General features: G+C 39.5%; 1 protein-coding gene across 1 annotated transcript in view; it reads left to right on the forward strand.

Moving 5' to 3' along the window:
* Window positions 1-21,922, forward strand: part of dnah9 (dynein, axonemal, heavy chain 9) — a 156,656-nt gene that overhangs the window by 117,328 nt on the left and 17,406 nt on the right. The window contains exons 62-66 of the mRNA XM_036572951.1: window positions 58-206; window positions 2,201-2,328; window positions 11,008-11,235; window positions 14,298-14,489; window positions 19,681-19,872. Coding sequence (XP_036428844.1) covers window positions 58-206; window positions 2,201-2,328; window positions 11,008-11,235; window positions 14,298-14,489; window positions 19,681-19,872 — 889 coding nt within the window. The remainder of the gene's footprint in view (window positions 1-57; window positions 207-2,200; window positions 2,329-11,007; window positions 11,236-14,297; window positions 14,490-19,680; window positions 19,873-21,922) is intronic.

Consider the following 21,922-nt stretch of genomic DNA (forward strand, 5'->3'; position numbering starts at 1 on the left):
CACTGCATACATTTTCATTAACAAATGTAGTATAAGGAAGTACATTTCTCTGGACAGGGACTTTGTGGAAGAAAAGCTGGGCAGTAAGTACGTGATGGGCCGCTCAGTGGACTTTGCCATCTCCTTTGAAGAGTCTGGAGCTGCGACTCCCATGTTCTTCATCCTCTCTCCTGGAGTTGACCCACTGAAGGACGTGGAGAAGCATGGTACAGTACAGTAGCTGTGAAGTGCATTTGTTTCCAGAAAAGTTTCCTTTATTTTCCAGACTTGACATTGAAATAAAAACAAACAGTCCAGCTTTTGTTTCAAAGACAGACTTTTTAAATCACTACGCTGACGCTGGCTGTCCATGCATCATGTGATTTTGAAAGAGTGGGTCTCATAAGGCTTCTGGAGGGGTGTGGAGATCGATTAGGCATGCCTGTGTGTGTGAGTGTGACTAATCAAATCATAGCAAAAGCACACAGTAATCAATTGGTAAAGGCTGTGCTGAAAAGAAATGCTCTCTGAGAAGGAGACTGCACAGAAAGGGAATCTAGCTAACGAGCAAATGTGATTATATTGAGTATGTTCCTTTGGACATGCGTGAACCAGTGGTATGTGCAAGTATGTGCACTCAGGCAGTTTGATAACCTTGTTGTATGCTTATGATGAAGAGGAATCTGGTCAAAAATGAATGTATTAAGTATGTTTTTATAAAAGTAAACAAAATGTAGTTAAAATTCTGAATAGAAACAGTTTCTGGATTCCAGAACTTACTTGAACCTGATGACAGTTTAACAAGTTCCTGTAAATATGACATGAAAACTTTAGCATAGCTAGGAAACATTCGTTAATTTAGCCCACTTGGTATTTAAATTAGCCTTAACCGATTATGATTGTATCTGAAAATGCACATGTGCATTTTCCTTCATGCACTGTGAGGAGGATGATTAGAGAGACAAAAGTTTTTCCAAGGGTCATGTTTGGAGATATGCAGCATATGATAGAACTTTAGGGACTACAAAACTGCAATTAGATGCAAACAAAGTGTTCAAACGGTGTGCCAGCACAACTAGAACTTTTACCAGAGCCAGGATCCAGGATGTATGGGCAGATGCATTTTAAAGCTTTTTCGCAACAAACGCTCAAGATGGGTTTGGCGTAAAAAGGTGGGTTTGGTGGGGGATCTGTAATGTTTTGAAGCCCGGAAAAGCTTGTTAGGTTACATGCCACGATGGACTGCATGAAGTACTAGAAGATTTTAACTGAAAATCAGGCTGACTCTGCCAAAAAGAAAAAGCCAGGTCATGGTTGGACATTCTACCAGGACAGTGATCCAAAACATATGTCCAAATTCACACAAAAATGGCTCTGAGATCACAGAATCAAGCTTTGACATGGCCTCCCAGTCCCCTGACCTTGACCTTGTTGGAAACCTGTGGGGTGAGCTGAAGAGGAGAGGAGATACTTTTTTTCTGTATTATCCAATCTTATCATTCATTAATGTAGAAAACTCATTGCTATTACATTACATTGATCTCAGATTCTGTACTGAGTACTAAAAATGCTAAATGCAATGCAATGTTTATTTACACAGCACTTTTCATATACAAGAGTAATTCAAAGTGCTTTACAAACATAAAAGCAAAATAAAAACATGAAAGGGAACTTAGATAAGGTGCTTAGGTGTTGTTAAAATTAGAATAAGCTTAATAAAAATAAATACAGATACGAGATGCAGTGCTAAAACTAAAGTGCAGTAAGAATATAGCGCTGAATATACATACATGAAAAGAAAAATGTTTTTAACCTGGATTTAAAAATCACTACATTTGGGGCACATCTAAGATCTTCTGGGACTTTGTTCCGGTTGTATACAGCCACTTCACCATGTTTAGTTTGGACTGTTGGCTCTACTAGCTGATGTGTATTCATGGATCTACACAACCTGTTTTGTTTATGTTCTTTAAACATATAGGAGATACATCTTGTGACTGCTAGCAATACTACTTGGCATAGAGGTGCCCATGCTAGGGGTGCAGATAATTATGCTACGTGTCATACATTTTTTGAAAAAGGGGCTTTGTTTTCTTTCATTAAATTTACTTCAAAGCTAAAACATTTCTTACCCAGAGTGCCAGTAATTTTGGAGCTGACTGTATCAAATGGTTCACTGAGTAAATATGGGTCTGTCTACCGATGATGCTATGTCTTGCAGGACGGAAGCTGGGCTACACGTTCGACAACCGAAACTTCCACAATGTGTCTCTGGGCCAGGGGCAGGAGGTTGTAGCTGAGCAGACTCTGGACTTAGCTGCCCGTGAAGGCCACTGGGTCATATTACAGGTAAGTTTAACCACTTGCAGGAGCATGCTTCTGTCCACACCGCTTACTTCACACCTAAATCATCCAGGGCCACTCTTCTTGCTTTCAGGTGTTCGTTTGACCAGGGGTTTAGATAATAACAGTTAACCTACATTTAGCTGATGAATGCAGCCTCTGCATGCAGCACTTGTGTGGGAATTCAATTTGGCTAGCATGTGTCCCAGTGGCCCAGGCTTCCTCTCTGGTGATTAATGGCCTGGTGGGCCCCCCTTTGGGAGGGGGGGATGTGTCCTTACTCCTAGCCAGGGTGATGGCCCACCCCAGGGAGAGAGATGCACTCCACTAATGAGTCCATTAGATTGCTTCCACTCCATCCAAATGTCAGTGCGAAAACGCACTCTGCTCCAGCCACAGCTGCTTATTATGAGCATTATGGACCTGCTATGGAAAATGCATGTGGCCCAAATGCATTTTCTTAAATAGTCAGTGGATCAATATGTTTACGGAGCACAGCTCTGACTCCAGGTATTTTACTGGGGTTTGACAAATTTTGTGGTTACACCTCAAAAAAGAAAATGTACCCGTACGCATGGATCACACTGCCCTATCTCCGCACACCAGGAGTGCATTTTACTTTCTAAAGAGGCACCCGTACAGAATCCTAATGTCTTTTATTGGCAGCTAGAAATGGCAGCAGCAGGCAGAACTAGAGCGTTCTTTCTTTAAATCCTCAGGCCGCTCTAAAGCATACCTTGTGCCTCGGGGGGGCGCGGAGACAAGCAGTTCTTTAATTACCTTTGCATACGAATCCGGATCGATGCTTTCAGAGAGAGAGAAAGAGAGAGAGAGGCTCTCCTCCTCCCCTTGCGCCTCCCCTCCCCCCCTCCTCCTCCATCTATACTTCCGACCATTTGTCTGTCCATCCATCCCAGCCGCTGGCCGGCCCTTGGCCTCTTCTCTCTTTTAGCCCCACTTACGAATTCAGGCTTTTGCCGGGAAGCTCTCCGGGTCAATGGAAAGTTCCCCTCCAGTGAAGGTTAATTATATTGCAGCACACAGGGCTCCGGCAGACAAGAAATGCAGAAATCCACTTGCTGTGGAGAGGCAATCAATTGCTGAGATTGGAAGAGAAAATCCACAGTCCTGGGAATCAAGTGGCCTAAACTGGCCACCCCCGACCAACCACCCCTCCTCGCCTCTTGTCTCGAAATGTACTCTTAAAGGCCTCCAATGAGCAGTGAATAGGAGAGCATCAAGAGGAACAAGGTGAGATAGCTCAGGACGGGAGCTATTATTGGAGAAGTGCCTGCCACGGCAGCGTTCAACTTTTAATGACTTTTTCAGGGGGGAAAGAAATATGCTGTGTGCTTCACTTCACTCTTTGAGGCTATTCCTGCTGCCTGTCGCCTGCTGATCATGGTCACATCCTGGTGCTTCGATGCCAGGAGCATCAATAAAAGTCAATGATAAAGTCCTACATCAGCATAGTCAGATATGACTAATCTGATGTGCTGTTATAAAAGTGCCAGCAAGCATGCTTTGGAGCGATACCATTAAAGAAGCACTTTTGGTTCTCTAAAGAACTTTTCATTGAATGGTTCTTAACCCTATCAAACCAAGCATCTTCCCAGCGATCCACTCTGAGAATTTGGGCCCTTTAACTCATTTAAAGCCACCAGAGCAGCATGTTGCCACAATGTAAACATGTAGAATCAGAGCTTTCTGTGTGCTACATTGTTTTGTATCACTGTATAAAAGATGTAGGGGACTTGCTTTAATGTTGGATACACTATGCTTTGTCCTGAGTGAATGTGAGAGCGCATTCAGAGTGTAATTTGGATTGGTAAGAGCTTATTATTGATTTCTTTAACCAGAGTAATTATAAAGCATGACGGATGTGTGACTTTTCTGTTCATATGTTTTCTTGTTCAAAAAGGTGGTTTATAACACAAACTTTAAAAGATCTGAAAACTCTAACTTTGTTAGATCACATTCTTTACATATTAAATAAATACAACAACAGCATCGAGAAATCACATGATTAATGTGAAGCATGAAGAGCACATTAAGTGGCAGAAAGAGCCAGTCTTGGGAAAGCTTGCAAAAGCATCACCCTCCCCATTCACAAAACTGATGCCGCTTGTCCCACCCATGCAGCTTTAACAAAACTGCTTCCATCAAGTCTGTGCAACTTAGCCAGTGAAAGCTATCCCAGCAAGCATAACCAAACTAGCAACTAGGCTGCCTGTTTGCCATTTCTTTGTCCAACCAGTTACGCTAGTATTCCATGTCTTTGCATTTCTCAGATGAACGTCTAGCAGTAAAGTGAAAATGACCTTTCTTTACGATATCACTACTTAAAATTTAGACAGTGTTTATATTGATGAGGACCTGCATAGAATAGGACTTGCGTATCGTCATGCAGTCGTAACAAAATGTTATATCTCCATTTTTTTTTTCCAAATTTGTAAATGCGAGCTGCTGTTTACACTGTGTGAAAATTTCATGACAAACAGACCAACAGAAAAGGTCCAAAATGCTATGTTGACATTAAGAATGTTTTTTCCTTCTCCCATAAAATTACTGTTTTTGAAGATGCAAGATTTTTTTCCAACATCGAAGATACAGTGGTGCTGGTACGTTTGTGGACCCTTTAGTTTCTTTGAATTTCTACATAAATGTGACATAAAATGATCAGATCTGCGTTTAAATCATAACACACAGTAGATGAATAGAACCCAATAAAACACATTAAACAAACATTATTATAGTTTTTCATTCATGAATTGAGCAAAATGATCCAAAACAAGTGTATTGGGTAGCAAAAGTATGTGAACCTCCATCCTGCAGAAAGACATATTGGTGGGCTTTCTTGCATAAATGCTGCACCTTAGGTTTTCCACTAGAAGATTAAGGTCTAGACTAAGGTCAGGACTCAGCCATTCCAAAATGGTAAATTTCTTCTGTTTCAACCATTCTTTGTAGACTTACTGGTGTTTTTGGGGTCATTGTCTTTTTGTAAGGTTCAGTTTATGAATAGATACCCAAGTATTCTGCTGTAGAATTTCTGAATACAAACTAGAATTCATAACTCTATCAAATGATGGCAAGCTGTCCTGGTCCAATAGCATCAAAAATGCCCCAAACTATGATACTGCCACCACTGTGTTTCATAGTTGGTATAAGGTTCTTGTGCTGGAATGCAGTGTTTGGTTTTTGCCAAACACAGTTCTCGTTTAAGTCAGTTCTGGTTTTTCCTTATCCGTCCACATAACATCTTTAGGCTCATCCAGGTGGTCTTGAGTAAACTTTAAACAGGCAGAACTGTTCTTCCTGAAGAGTAGTGGCTTTTCATCATTTCATACATATTAATCTTGTTAGGTGTTTGCCTGATGATGGACTCTGTTGTAATCACTGATGTTAGCCAGTTCAAGAGAAGCCTGCAGATCCTTAGATGTTACCCTGGGGTTGTTTGTGATCTTCTAGAATATTATCTTGAAGTCATTTTTTTGGATGACCACTCCTGAGAAGGGTAGCAATCGTGTTAAATTTTCTCTACTCGTACACTGTCTGACAGTGGATCAGACTCTTTTGGACTCTTTAGAAACTGTTTTGGAACCTCTTACAGCCTAATAAGCATTTTCTGAAATCCTTAGAAATCTCATTTGACTGAGACATGGCTAACAAATGTGTGTAATAAAGACCAGACTCAGGTTGATGTTTTTTAAATAGAGTAGGGTCAGCCACTCTCACACCTAATTGACATCCAATTGATTCAACTTATGACTATAGCAAACTGAAAATTGTATAGGTTTACATTCTTATACCAACCAAAATCGATCGCTTTGTTCAAAAAATGAATGAAAAACTATAAAACTGTTTGTGTTACTTGTTTTATTGGGTTTTCTTTATCTGTTGTTATGATTTTGGTATGAGATCGGTTCTAATTTTAGATCAAACTTATGCAGAAATTCACATAATGCTAAACCACCATCGTATGTAGTGCTTGTTTCACCCATTCAGTCCCACCTGTGCAGTTGTGTAACATCATGTATGTCAATCAAGTGTGCTCATTACAATATTAGGCCATGCCCAGACAGTTCTCAGAAAGGTCTGCTTAGTAAATATAGTTCAATTTTATCATAATTTATGTTGTTTTTTATTCAAACTTTGATAGGTGTTTAAAATAAAACTGAAGTTTCACATCATGCAAACATTTTACAGTATGTTCCCTGGGACTGTTTTTTTTCCTAGGGCCACATCTTCAAGCCAAAAACCATTTAGGAATCTTTATTTTGGCGAGTGTACTAGAAGCTGTCATCCTGTCTTAATGTCTTAGGTGCTCAAGTCCTGTCATGTCAGGGCTTTTTTTGTGTGTCTGATTATTTAATTATGTCTTTAACAGGTTATGCCTAATGAATCAGATACAGTAATTGTATAATCACTTCATGCAGCTCTGGAGCTGTTGATTGCAAACTCCGGTGCATCTCCTCTCCCGCGAGCGCACACGCCACAGCTGCAGTGTCCCTGCTGCGCGAGCGCTTGATAAGCCAACTTGTTTTAGCCAGGGGAAGGCATAAAAAAGGACACGCCGGCAAAACTCTCGTTAACCTGCAACAACAGCGAGTGTGTGGTGTTAACAGCAATCAAAACACCTCTTCTCAGACAGCGCCGGATAACTGTTTCTCTCCTTTCCACTGAGAACAGGGCCTTTTCTTTCATGAGGAATTCATTTGCACTCAGCGACGGCTCTCCGTCGCTCTCTGCCCTCGAGGAAGAATGCTTTAATTTGCGCTGACGAGCTGGAAGTTAAGACACTGCTCTGTTTTGTTTTGCGCTCTTTACTCGGGCGGACCCCTTCTCACTTGCTTTGTGGGCAATAATGCGGCTCCCCTACTATCGTCCATTGAAATTCAAAGGGAACTGTGTTTAAGTGCTGTTTTATTTTTTTGAGAATATTATCTTTCCTTGCCAGTATGGAAACCTCAAATAACCTGTGTTTTGGCCATTGTAATTTAGCCTTGTTATATGCAGTGACTGCAGGAGAGCTGTGCAGGCTTTTATAACTGCTGTGAGATAAATATGCAAATCACAGCTCAGCCTGCTACTTTTACTTTGTGCCAACATTTCATGATGAATGAACCAACAGAAATGGTTCAAAATTATTTGAAATTGATATTTGTTGCATAAACGTACATTGAAGTTAAGAACATTTTGGAGATACATTTTGGAGATACATTGGGAGGATAAAAATAATTATATACATATAAAAACATATTGTCACTGCCTAAGAAAATTTTTTGTCGATTTTTATTTTACATCATTTGAACACTGTCCTTTACATTGTGTGACAATTTCTTGATGAATGGACCAATACAAATGCTCCAAAATCACTTGAAATAAAACATCTTTATCTTGCATTAAACATTAAGCACATTTTTGCCTTCTCCTGTAAAGTTACTATTTTTGAGATACATAGACAAAAATGGAAATACGTCTTCTTTGGACAGTGATGAGATGGAATGATGCAGCTACAGTACTGTATGAAAGGCAGACACCCTTCATTTATTTCATTTCCAATCTAAACGATCATTAAGTAGAAGTTATTCATTGTTCAGGAGATATTTCTCAAGAGACCGGACAGATAAGATAGTAGCCTTGAATTAGGAAAGGGAAAGTCAAAAGAAAATAAGTGAAAAAAACAGGAGTTTCTAAAACTGGAGTTAAAAAATTGTTAAAAGATGTAGAGAAAATGTGACTCCTAACAACAAACATGCAAGACCTGGTAGATTACCAACACTGTCACCATTTGATAAACAGTACTTAAGGCATTAACCTTTAAGAGAGAAGAGAAAAACAGACTCCTCTCTTGCTTCAGATCTGAAAAAATCCACAGGTGTTTCTGTCCATCCTTCAACTGTGAGAAGACCACTCAGCCCTATGAATCTGAAAGGATGTGCAGCTGTCAAGAAGCTGTTATGGAGAAAAGGAAGAACATTTTCAAATCGAGCAAAGAATGTGCTGGTGTTCCCTATATAATGGACTGACCATCTCAGAGTCCAGACCTCAACATCATTGAATGTGTCTGGGATTATGTGAGAAGCAGAAAATGCAACAAACTTCTAAGGCTGAACTTTGGAGGTGTGGAAACTGAAAGCAAGCCTGCAAAAAAATGGAAGCTATATTTATAAGTGTTTACAAACTAAATACTAAAAATTGATATTATATTTAGCTGTTAAGTATAATTTTCTGCTAAATATGTTTTCTACTTTTTTTCCCTGAGACTGAATTACTTGTACATAATGGCCATTTTGACTGGAAATTAAATAAATGAAGGGTGGTCTCTGACTTCTGCACAGTACTGTATGTACTTGCCTGTTTCAAGGAAGAGTTTCCAATCCCAGTCAAACATAATCCAATCAGATATGACATTTCAGTGCTTATTTTGCGTTTGTCTTGCACACTGTTAAATACCTAGCTGCTTTAGACAGGGCTTTGTAACTCCATCTGGCTCATTGTGCTTATCACTTTAGAATTACAGTCACTCGAGTCATTTAGGATGTTTTTGAAATGATCTGTTCTTTCTAATATGGCAAATAAGCTGTGTTTTGGCCATCGTAATTCATCCTTCATCCTTCAGTGCATTGTTATGCACTGCGACTGCAGAAAAGCAGCGCCGGCTTTTATCAGTGCTGTGAGATCAGTATGCAGTTTGTAGCTCGGCCTGTCTCCGCTAAGACCCCTCTCCTGGTTTCTAAGCTGAGTTGTCACATAGAGAGGGTGCTTTGCCCAGTACTTTAGGTTCTGTTGTTACGTGAGCTGCTGTGCTGGATGGTTAATTTGGAATATTCTCAGAGGGCCATGTCCTCTACCCGACAGGAGAGAGTGTAAACAAAGCATCTGCTTGTCAGATCAAAGTGTGCCAGATCAAACATGATAACATTCCATTGGAAAGTCATTAGAAGTCATCTACGTTTATTATCATCTCGAGTACTGCTCATCACAAGACCGTAGTGCTGTTTCAGTGAGACTTTGCCTAAGAGTTCAATATAAGTAATGGACACCCTAAGACCCATTTTGTTTTTCATTTGTAACCTTAAACTGCAGGCTCATTATTCAGTTATTAATCTTAAAGCTTATTCATCAGTAACTGCTGTAAATTATTCAAAGAACAATGAATAATGAAACTACTATGGAACTAATATGTAACTTACGTAGCTATGAGAGTGAGTAATTGAACCTTGGAACCACCTACTGTTTCTGGCAGTTTAAAACATGTAAAGCTTTGTGGGTGTCCACATCCTGAGGCTGTTTTTTCAGTAACTACAATGATTGAGTTATTAATAAGATATAAGAGTGTGTAATAGAAGTCTGGACCCTCCAGAAGGTCCCTGATTGTTAGGGGGTTAAGGGGTTTAGCATTCTGATGTAGCTGCTTTCATATTATAGCATTTTGGTTAAATTTGTTCAGGCATCTTTCCAAAAATATTTAAAAAATACTCTAATGTTTACTTAAAGCATCTACTTTCACCTCAGCTAAAATTACCAGTATAGTGAAGTTGTAACTAATTTCACCTGTCATCTCAAAAACAGAAGTTTGTGAAGACTTAGTGAGCCAATTTCAACTATGATGGATTCAGTAAATGATTTTGAAAGCGTTCCATTACATCTATATGATTGTAAAATGAGCTTGAGCTTGTTGCTAGTTGGTGCTTTTGCATACACTGCTACACGACTCTCCTCGTCCTGTGCACACTATCCTTTAGACAGCTGCAGTAGTCTTTTTATACTTCCATCTTTGGACTAAACAGATAAGGAGCTCTTGCTAAAGCATAAGACGCAAGCTCAGACATCTCTAGGTCCCTAAATATAACATTTGACAAAAAAATTATCAGACATTTTAATTTAGTGTTCAGTTTTCTAAAACTGTCAAAAAACAGACTCATTCCTTTATCGTACAGTACTGTACAAGGTCATAACCCCTTCATTTGGCTCTTTTCCAGTCAGAATGGCGATTAAGTACAAGTTTCTGATAAAAGCATATATCTATTCAAAAATTTCACAGAAGCCTCAACAACTAAATGTAACCTTTTTCCAGTATTTAGTGTGTCCATGTTTTGCCTTTATTCCAAATTACATTCTTTCGGGAGGTTGTTTTCAGTTTTTCAAAGAAATCTGCAGTCTTAGAAGTTGGTTGGTGATGTTGAAGTCTGGAGTCTGGGGTGACCAATCCATTGTTCTGAGAACACATTCTTCTTGACATCCTTTCAGACTTATAGCTTTGAGTTGTCTTCTCACAGTGGAAGGATGGACAGAAACACCTGTGGATTTTTGCAGATCTGAACCAAGAGTGGAGCTTGATTTTCTCCTCTCTCTCAAAGATAAAAGCTTTAAGTACTGTTTATCTGATCGTGACAGTTTTGGTGGTCGCCCAGGTCTTAGATGGTTGTCAGGAGTCCCAATTTTCCCATCTTTTAATATTTTTTTTGCTTTTCAGTGTTGGAAACTTTTTTTTACTTACCCCTTCCTCAAGCAAGTGGATTGTCTTTTATCTTACCTCTTCTGAAGGGTGGTCTTTGATATTTGCACTGTACTGTATATATTCATATTCATTATCATTAGAGGCTTTGATGACAATATGACCTGCCTGTCATCTCCATACATTTATGGTATGTGCTTCTGTCTCTCCATCTAAACCAGAACATCCACCTGGTGGCCAAGTGGTTGGGCACTCTGGAGAAGAAGCTGGAACAGCATGGCGATGGGAGCCACCAGGACTTCCGCGTCTTTATCAGCGCTGAGCCTTCCTCGAGCCCTGAGGGTCACATCATCCCGCAGGGCATCCTGGAAAACTCCATCAAAATCACCAACGAGCCGCCACTGGGCATGCACGCGAACCTGCACAAAGCCCTGGACAACTTCAATCAGGTACGTCTGGACAGCCTACGGGCATGACTGACACGACTTACCTTTGAAAGTAACATATGGAATGATAATGTTATGTTTCAAAGTTTTCAGACCTAGTTGAACAAAATCTGATCAGAGAGGACTTTCCAGTGTTTGTTTTGCTCATGTCTTGCACGCGATTAAATACCTGGTTGCTTTCGAAAGGGCTTTGTCGCTCCATCTGGTGCTGTCGTGCTTATCATATGAGAACGTACAGTCGCTTGAGTCATTTAGGATGTTGCAGTGGCTAATGATAATTAAAAATCTGCACGTCTTATCAGTGACACCCAATCTATGCCATTACCCTTGTGCTCGCTCTGGGCTAATTTTGTGCTCGCAGAGCTGATGGTTATCTCACTGATAAGTGCTATAGCAACACACTGGTGGTTGTAGCTTTCTAGGAGGTTTCCTTGGGTAAATGGCTTCCATTCCAGTCATGTACGCACCTCGAAAGCAAATCAATGGTGTAGGGGAAGAGAGGGAAAAAAATGACCTAAACAGCTCACCAGCCCTAGTAAGCTGCAATAATCCAGAAAATGACAGCTGCTTTCATATTGACCTTTTCAGTCATGATAGCAGCCAGCCAAAGTCAATTTCTTCCTTTTTGTGGTAATCAAATTAGCGGTTAGCAACGAACAGATGATGTCTATCTCTTTTAATGATTTGTTTGAAAGCGACATGCTGTGCTACAAAACTAAAAAAAAGATGCCGAATTTGGATTCCTGTCCTTTTTTTAATGCTTTATATTTGCATACGCATAAAAAATGCCTTGATGAGCAACGTGCCCACAAGACGCAGTGTTTTAATCATAGGGACGGCAGGTTGTTCGGATATGTACGTTTGATTAGCATTTCTGAAATACTTTGTGCTTGCGCTGTCGCTTGGGTTTGTTTTTTCTTATGGGTTTCAGCAGCACCGTAGTGGAGGAATGCGGTGCTTTAAGCTGTATTCAGCCCAGCACTGCTGTGTGTGGAATCTTAATGCGCCTTGTGTCTGGATCAGAGGCTCCACACCTCCGCCTTTATCCAGCTCCTCAAGTCGGCTCCCGTGGCTCTGACAGGCTAACCCAGTGAAAGGCTCCTATAGCATAAAACTGGCAGAATGTATCCATCCTTCACTGTTTAAGCCAGCGTTGTTGGCATGCCTGTTTAAGTGACTTTCCCTTGAGAGCGGGTTGCCATTTATTTCATTTTTCTCAACTCTCACCCCCCCTCCTCATTTAAGTCATCTGAAATAATGAGCCTGGGGAGAGAGGATTGTTGAAAGCCCTGACAAGCGCTGACAATTAAAAAGGATTCTCAGCCCTGGAACTTATTGGAATCTAGTCATCCTTTTGTCTATCGTAATGCTTATAGACCCCCTTGGGAGCCCAGTGGTGAAAGAGAGTGTGTGACAGTGGGAAACGATTCAGGGGAGGTGTCACTTTCAACATTTGTTCTTTTGTTTTGACCCTTGGAAGTCACAGCGTATTGCTGTTGCTTTGTTAGACTGTTCATATGTAATTACAGATTTAATTACATAGTAGTTACAAGTGAATCACATTTCCAGTCAGATCCAAACATATTTGGACATCAGCAAATTTGTTGTTAATTTTAGCTGTCTACCACGACATATTGGAGTTTAAATTAAATAATGAATATTAGCTCAAGTTACAGACTTTAACTTTTAATTTGAGGGTATTTATATCCATTGGGTGAACAGTGTAAGGATTACAAACATTTTCATACTTCACAAACTAACTGGACAAACTAACATTATTATAAGTTAAACTGTCATTTTTAATACTTTGTTGCTTTGTAGTAAACCCTTGCAACAAAGTACTGCCTAAGTTCTGGAACCCAAAGTCTTTATAAAATGCTGAGTTTCTTCCTTGGTAATACTCTGCCAGGCTTTTACTGCAGCTGTCTTCAGTTTCTGCTTGTTCTTGAGGCATTTTAGCTTCAGTTTTGCCTTCAGTAAGTGAAATGCAAGCCCCATTTGATTGAGGTCAAGTGATTGTCTCAGCCATTGCAGAACATTCCACTTATCTGGTCCATCTGCATTGTGAAGCGCTGTCCAGTGACTTTTGAAGCATTTAGCTGAATTTGGCTATGCACTTTAGAATTCATCTTGCTGTATTTGTCAGCAGTTACATCAACAATAAAGCCAGGGAGCCAGTTCCATTGGCAGCCATAAATGTCCATGCCACAACACTACCCCACTACCACCACTATGCTTGACAGATGAGATGGTGCTGTGGATCATGAGCAGTTCCTGTCCTTCTCCATGCTCTTCTCTTCCCATCATTCTGGTACAAGTTGATCTTTGTCTCATCTGTCCATGAGATGTTGTTCCAGAGCTGCACAAAGTTTTATAGTTGTTTTTTGGCAACCTCTAATCTGATCTTTCTTCTTTTTGAGGCTTACCAATGGTTTACATCTTGTGGTAAACCCTCTGTATTTACTCTGTTTCTCTCCTCTTTATTGTTGACACGGATACGCATACCTCCTGAAGAGTCTTCTTAATCTGACCAGCTGTTGTGAAGAGAAAAAAATCTTCTGTCATCCACCACAATGGTCTATCAGGCCTTTTGGTGTTTCTGAGCTCACCAGTGCACTCTTTTTTTAACAATGTACTAAATAGCTGATTTGACCACACCTTATGTTTTTGCTATCTCTCTGATGCTTTGTTCTGATTTTTCAGCCTAATGATGGCTTGGTTCACTGGCAGTGGCTACTTTTTGGACCTCATAGTAGGAGTGAACCCCTTAATATCCCAGGCTTATTACATATTCAGACTTATTATTCAGTTACTGCAGGGACTTTAATGGAAACCGCCTGAGTTATTCATACTGACAAAATTCACGATATGCTCAGAATACATATTGTGATGTAATTGATTACGATAACAATACATATTGTCATTTTGCCCAGCTTTAGTACACACAACAGCAACCTTTCACCAAATACAAATCAAAATAAAACATCTGTTTACTAACATAAATATGGAATTGGAAGGTTTAAAAGCCGCACTTTTGACTAAATTTCTCTGTTTGTTTCTGTCAGGACACACTAGAAATGTGCGCTCGTGAGAACGAGTTCAAAAGCATCCTGTTCGCTCTGTGCTACTTCCACGCCGTGGTGGCCGAGAGACGCAAGTTCGGCCCTCAAGGCTGGAACAGGAGCTACCCCTTTAACACCGGCGACCTCACCATCTCCGTCAACGTCCTCTACAACTACCTGGAAGCCAACAGTAAGGTGAGGCTGCCACTGACAGTCACAGACATGAGGGGGAAAAAAAGAACAAGAACGAGAGAATAAAGAGGGAAAAAGAGAGAAGGAGAGAGAGAGAGTGAGAGCATGAAAAAACAAGGCTTGTTGACATATGCACTGCCTGCAGAAAAGCGAAGCTGCTGAAATTACCCTTCTCCACCCACGCGCCAACCTGCTCCAAACCAAATACCTCTGCCCTTTACTACACAAAGCCATTCCATATTGGAGAGGTTGCTCATATGGAGAAACTACACTACATATGAGTCTTCTTACATTTCCATGATGCTCACTCTCTGTCTTTCGAGAGCCACGCACAGTAGCTCTGTCAGATTAAAGGGGAACAAACCATGTTTAGTTATTTTTTTAGTGCCAGAGGTTTGAAAAAAATGAGATTTTTATCCTCAATGCCATTTCAACCAAGCAAGGGAACAACATAACAGTGATGTCTTTGGGCATGTTTCAGACAGGGGAGAACTCCCCTCCCAAGAATCACCGCAGCTGCATGACGTGCACCACTTGTGCACTTTCATTCACTAACTCAACCCCTTCAAACTTACAGAAATACAGACCTAGCCACAGCAGTTTGACGGAGCAGGCGTTTTTTATATAAGTGATGTTGTAAGTTTTATTTCATTCAAATTGAACTTGAACTTGATGTTTATCTGCATTTTCTCTGTGACGTGCTCTAATATAATGATGCTGCACACATGTGATGCATCTGGCATGCGGTGGCCTTATCTCCACCCCTTCAGCCTACATCAGTTAACTCCTCCCATTCAGACTGAAGTTCTAAAGAGTGTTTCTGCTCAGACTGCTTTCTAAATGAGGCACAATACACAATGGCCAATCAGGAAAAAGATCATTTACATATATTAATCTAAAAGGTACAGTAACAAAACCAGCCTTTTTAATTCTAAGGGATAAAGAGAGGTTGTAAAATGTAAAATGACTGTTTTGGTATGTAAACCCACACAGATGTTTTAAGTAATAGTGTTATGGGCCCTTTAAGAACGGCTTGTTTGATATGGGTGGAAGAAATGCAGCATCTGTGTTATATTTACACTCATGCTCAACAGTTTGAAATCAACATTTTCAATAATATAAAACCATTTTTTGCCGATCCATGCATGAAATTAATCTAATATTGTTTAAGTAATATTCAGCTTTATAGGTTTTAAATAATCTGAAAGAATTTCTAAAAAAGAAAGAAATTTTAGATATGTCCAGAAAAATGAGTAGAGCCTTGTTGCATAGCATCAAGACTGATCTTGTAATGAAATGAACACCCACAATTTGTCATATTTTAAATTTTGAGGCAGGTGTTTGGAAAAATAAGGTCATTACAGAATATTATTTGTCATTTTGTAATGAATGCAGTAATGAGGCAGGAAACAAAGGCACACTCTTTACAGACAGGGGTCAAAACACACTCATCATAATCCAAAACCAGGTAACAAGCGAGAGTCAAAATCAAAAAGAAATATACACAAAGTTAGGGCTCAAAGGGAACTAAAGGGAACTAACTGCAGATGTATGTAATGATGAAAGGGTGGGGCCAGAGTGGAGCTGGAGTTATGGAGGACAAAGTCCATGCACTGTAAAAATAGTTTTATGAGTTTTACGAGTTCCAAGCAGTTCATATCAACATCTAAATTCCTGTATCGATCCATTTGACTGTTTGGCCGCTTTGCAGTAAAAACCTACTAAAAATTTTCAACTAAGTAATAACATAAAAAGCTATAAACCAAACCTTTCGTATGGCATATCCCAACAATGCAATTAATTCTCTGTATTGGTATAAATAAGCATTTAAAATTCACACAGTCAAAATGACCTCTATGGCCATTGTAGTAATTTTAGAATTCTGGCCTTTCTAGTGTTAAACCACCTGTATGTCTTCAATTATAATGAACAAATAAGCAAGGACACAGCGGAGTGTTGCGTTAAGCCCTGTGTATACATATCTAATGTGCCTTGCGCTTTTGCGCCTGTCAGATTGCCATTCATTGTGAGTGTTCCCCACCTACTTCATCTTTAGTGGGTCACAGGGCTCATAATACGCACTTCTCACCTGGGAAGGGCTTCATCTGTCGGCTCTGCGCCGGCCCGCCGCATATTAGCTTAATCACATTACGCTCAGCCACGACCCACAGAGGAGCTGCAGAGAGCTGAACCGCCGCTGGCCAAGTCCACAAACAGCCATCTTTATTTTCAGTCATATTTAATATGGGTTACAGTATAGAACTAGGCAAAGGCTGGGCACACCTGATGGAATGTGTCTTCGTAATTTGAAAGACATTTTGATGAAAAGGCTTATGCTTACATGCTTGAAATTTGTAACGCCTTATTTGAAGGCGACCTACACTTCATAACACACTTCATAACACGTGCATTAGCACTGAGTAATGTTTTTAGGAAATAATACTTATATATTTATGAATAGTTATGTCAGTAATTGCAAGATGACATGAAAATGTTTTATAAAGGAAACAGCGTTGAATTGATATAACGGGCCCTAAACTGAATTTGTTGTATTTATAAAACATTTAAAAACTACAATTTTTATGTTTTGTATTTATTGTAATTTTTAATTTTGTATATATTGAAAAAAAAATGCCAAGATAAAGTACTTTATTAGTATTATATACAGGACTTAGGTATAGTGTCCTTAAAGGGGAATTCCACAGATTTCCCAACATTTCTCCAAAAGTAAATGGTTAGTATGTAAACAAAGTCATTTAGAGTGGTTTGATGTGAAATACACCATTCTAGAGAAACTTACAGAGTTAGAATCGTTCACAGTGGTGGTGATAGGAACCAGATAGCTGAAGAGTTTAATGTCTTAAAGCCCCCTCCCCTCATAGAAATTTCATGCTTATAGATACTCTGCCTTTTAAACTGTTTAGGGATTATTCTGAGAAGGCATGCTTCGATTTACTCATTTTGGATAGAAAATAAAGTGGCTATATTAGTGTTGTAGACATTATGACCCGTTGTATCACCACCACTGTTGATAAGTTTCTCTACAAAGAACGATTTCACATCAAACCACTCTGAATGACTTTGTTTCCATCACAATCATAGAATTATGCAGAAATTAAAAAAAAAAATTTAACATTCGCCTTTAAGCAGTCATCTGCCTTGTGCGATCCATTTGTAATGATGCTTTATAACAGTGCTACAAATGTCTATCACTTTAGTTTTGTCTATGCATTGTCATTTACTTCACAAAACATCTTATGTCATCTTGCAACTAATGGCATAAGCTGTTAATAAATACTATAAAGTATTCCTTTTTAGTTATATTATTCTTCTGTTAATGCATGTACTATGAGGTCCTTATGTAGGTAACCTTAAAAATAAGACTTGTTAAATATTAAGATTATTAATAGTATCAATATAAATAATGAAATTGATGCCTAAGTATGAGGAATTTGTTTTTATCAGCCAGCCAGTGCTCCGCATATCATCAGAGGGTATGTTGACGTAGAAAATAATCTCAGAACTGGAGAAAATCAAATGTTGGGGAAACTCCAGATCTACATGAGTCAGTCAGTAATCAGATTTGTTACTAAACACATGGCATATGCTGCTCTACCGTAGCTTTGCAGCTTGCCAGTAAACACACTGAAAAAAAAGCATGCAGCAAAAAGTTCAATCAGACTTCTTGTCACAGTTTTCTTTTTAACATGGAGTCATTTATAGGCTAAAATTTCCAAAATTACACATAATACTGCAGTTGTGGCCATTTGATTATAGTGTTGACTGCTTGACTGATAGTTCTCCTCTATCCAGTTGTGTTTCTGCACATGCTCAGAAGTAGAAAAATGAATATCAGATTAACTGTATACATAAAAATCCAGTGGCTGCTTACGTGAAACATTGTAGGTATTTATAAAGCTGTAAATTTCAACGTGTAGAACCAGACCTCACTGGTCCTTACTGTGTTTTCTGTCACTGTATAAAAGATATATAAGGCTTCCTTCATTGTTGGATGATGTAACGAATGGGGTTTTAAGCCAGGCTGCATGTGCAGAGTAGCTTTATTAGGGGCAAGGCAAATGCTCATAGTCATCACAGGCAGGGCAGGCACATTGTGGCTTTTTTTTTCCAAGCATGAGCATGTAAGCTTATTTAAAGTGAAGTTTAGGTCATTAAGAGCTTATTATTGTTTTGTTTAATAAGAGTAGCAGTAAAGCATGACAGATGTGTGACTTATGATTCATATGCTTTCTTATTTAAAATGGTAGTTTGTGACACAAACATGATAAAAATGTTTGATTTTTTTTTCTTTAATCCAGCATTCTGAAATTGCATTATTGATGAAAAAGAGTAGATAAAATGGCTTTTTATGTATCTGCCACTTTTTTTACATCAGCCTTGAAGTCTTAAATTTCACTCTTGTAACTGTTGGAACTGAGGTGCTGAAACTTAAAGTTGGGGTGTAAAACTCAATTTACAATTATGATTTTTTGTCACATTCCAGTTTTCCCCGAAGAGATCTAAAGCAGCTCGCTTAACATGAAGTAAACCCAAATCTCAGTCATATTAAAGCTCTGTATATCATGAATAATTTTAGTTATAGTTTTTTGTAAAAAGACTTTAAGACAAGATTTTATGGTCCTTTAGTGCTTAATTTTGGACCATTTCTATTGGTCCATTCATTGTGAAGTTTTCACACAATAAAAAACTCAGCTGCAGTTTTTAAAAAATTAAAAAAAAAACAATGTTTTTCTCTGACAGCAGTAATGATGAAAAGGTGAAAAAGTGCCTACTTTGCGGTACCTAACCTATAAGATGTTATATAAAAGTACTTTTTTGGTTAATAAATAATTCTGTAGATGCTTTTTTGTGATGTCCTCACTATTATTCTAAAAAGTGGAAAATAGTATAAATTGAAAGTAAATCTATTTAAGTGTATAACTGGTGCTCTATGTCAGCTCATGGAATGAGTACTAGACAGTAATTTGAGCTAAAGGCCTTCCTAAAGGGCTAATTTCTCCCTCGTCCTGTATGAAAAACATTGCCTATAGTTTGCAGTTCTGTGGAGTTTGCAGTAATACTGTTGACGTTGTTCAGAAACTAGCTCACAGCTGTGCTGCAGCAGTCCTGAGGGTGGGACTTTGGATAGAGGAGGTTCATCAGTGACCTGAGAGAGCTATGTTTGTTGTTGTAGGTGCCGTATGATGACCTACGCTATCTTTTCGGGGAGATAATGTACGGCGGCCATATCACAGACGACTGGGACCGCAGGCTGTGCCGCACCTATCTGGAGGAGTTCATCAAGCCGGAGATGATGGAGGGAGAGCTGTACCTGGCCCCGGGCTTCCCCCTGCCTGGCAACATGGATTATAACGGCTATCACCAGGTAAACCTCCACCGCAATGCCCTCCTGCTGGAAAGTGCACGGAAACAAAATGAAAGCATGGAATCTCTGAAGGCTTACGCACCTGAAGTTATTTTTGCAGGTAGAAATGACTGTGAAAAAACAATTCCAGCAAGGCCTTTTATTCTAACAGCAAGGTAGGCTTCAGGGGGCACAAACACATGAGGAGAAATGCTGAAATGCTCTTGAAACAGGTCTAGCTGTGACTTTGCAGAGGATTCACTTTTGGAAACAAAAATTTAAGTCAATTCTTTCCAGAAAGAAAACTGCAAATAAGTCAGAATTTCAAATTTGCATTTCAAAGAGTGAAATTACTGTCAGTTCCAACTGTCAGAATCTTGGAGCACTTTTACATAGAATAGTGGGATTCTGCTCAATAGTCAGAGGAAGAATAGTAAGCAGTTAATGTTTTTTTTAAGCCCTCATTCTTAAGGAGCTGCCAGTTTCAGGCACAAAGAGAACATATTCTGCCTGTGTGTGTTATGTATGAAATTTGCGCTCGAGCCTAAATGCACAGTTTATAGTACAGACAATTCTGTCCCCATGTCAACCTTCTCCAACAATTCTGTCCCCACTCCAACCATTCTCAACAACTTTGTCCCCATCCCGTCCATCCCCAACAACTCTATCCCCACCCCGACCACTCTGAACAACTCTCTCCATCCAAACCATCCCTGACAACTCTGTTCCCGACCCACAATGCCCAACAACTCAGTCCCCATCCAAACCATCCCTGACAGCTCTGTCCCCACCCCGACCATCCTGACAGCTCTGTCCCCATCCAAACCGTCCCCAACAACTCAGTTCCCACCTCAACCATCCTCGACAACTCTGTTCCCAACCCACCATCCCTGACAACTGTCCCCAACCCAACCATCCCCGACAACTCTGTCCCCATCCAAACCATCCCCGACAACTCTGTCCCCACCCCAACCCGATGTGCTTCAACACTGCCCCCTCCTCATACCCACACACCAGATCACTGTCCCTAAACCATCCCTGCAAGCCCCAACAGTGTCACTGCCTTATTCGAACATATCCTTACTGTCCCTAAACACGGAAATGTTTAAAATTTCCATCCTATAAATTACATCCTGTATAATGTTTTGTTGGAAAAAAAAAACACCACTTTTCTTTGTCAATGAACTTTCATTGTTTCTTTTGTCATGAGTTTGTTGACGGCTCCACTGTTTGACTACAGTTTTAAGGCCCCGTTCCTCACGAGCACACAACTGCAGTCCTTTTAGTTTAGTTGTAGTTTTGTTTTTTACAAAACATTCTGACTTACAATCTAATGATTATTATGCAGAGCATCGAAAAAAAAGATTAATAAGTGTAATGTGTGTGTGTATATATATATATATATATATATATATATATACACTACACTGAATTAAACAATCTGATGCCACATGGAATAGTGGAGTTTCTCAGTCTTTTAGTTCTCACATGCAAAAGTGACAGCTGGGACCACCCACGAGAGAGTGAGAAAAAAAAAATACAACTGAGCTAATATAAAGGAATACACAACAAACATAACTAACCTATTTCTTAAGAAGGATTGCGAGTTTAAAAGATGATATTAACTGGATTTTAAAAATCTACAAACAAACACAGGGAGCAGCCAACTCAGCACTCAGCCATCTTGTGCAGCCTTGGTAAGTTGAATGTCATTTTCAGACACATTGTGGGTGCATATTGCAGTGGCATCAATGCACGTTTTGTGCTGTGCCCGCACTCATATGTATGGCCCTATGTGCAGTTGTATAGGCAGGACTTTCTGCTGACAAACAAGTGATGAGAGCCATCGCACACACTCAGATCCACTCTGTTCAGGTCCAAAGTTTACATTTTTAGTTACCAGACATCCTTAAATAATGAAAGATTTGCTACTTATGTTTTTTTTTTGTTTGTTTTTTTGTTTTTTTAACCAAGTTGTTAACAGTTAATAACAATAAGTTTTTTTGTATTGCAAGAGAAAAGGTATGTGTCCATATAGATCATCATTGAAGTTCCATCTGGAATATCACTA

The sequence above is a fragment of the Colossoma macropomum genome, unplaced genomic scaffold (genome assembly GCF_904425465.1).
Source record: "Colossoma macropomum unplaced genomic scaffold, Colossoma_macropomum, whole genome shotgun sequence".
Taxonomy (NCBI): domain Eukaryota; kingdom Metazoa; phylum Chordata; class Actinopteri; order Characiformes; family Serrasalmidae; genus Colossoma; species Colossoma macropomum.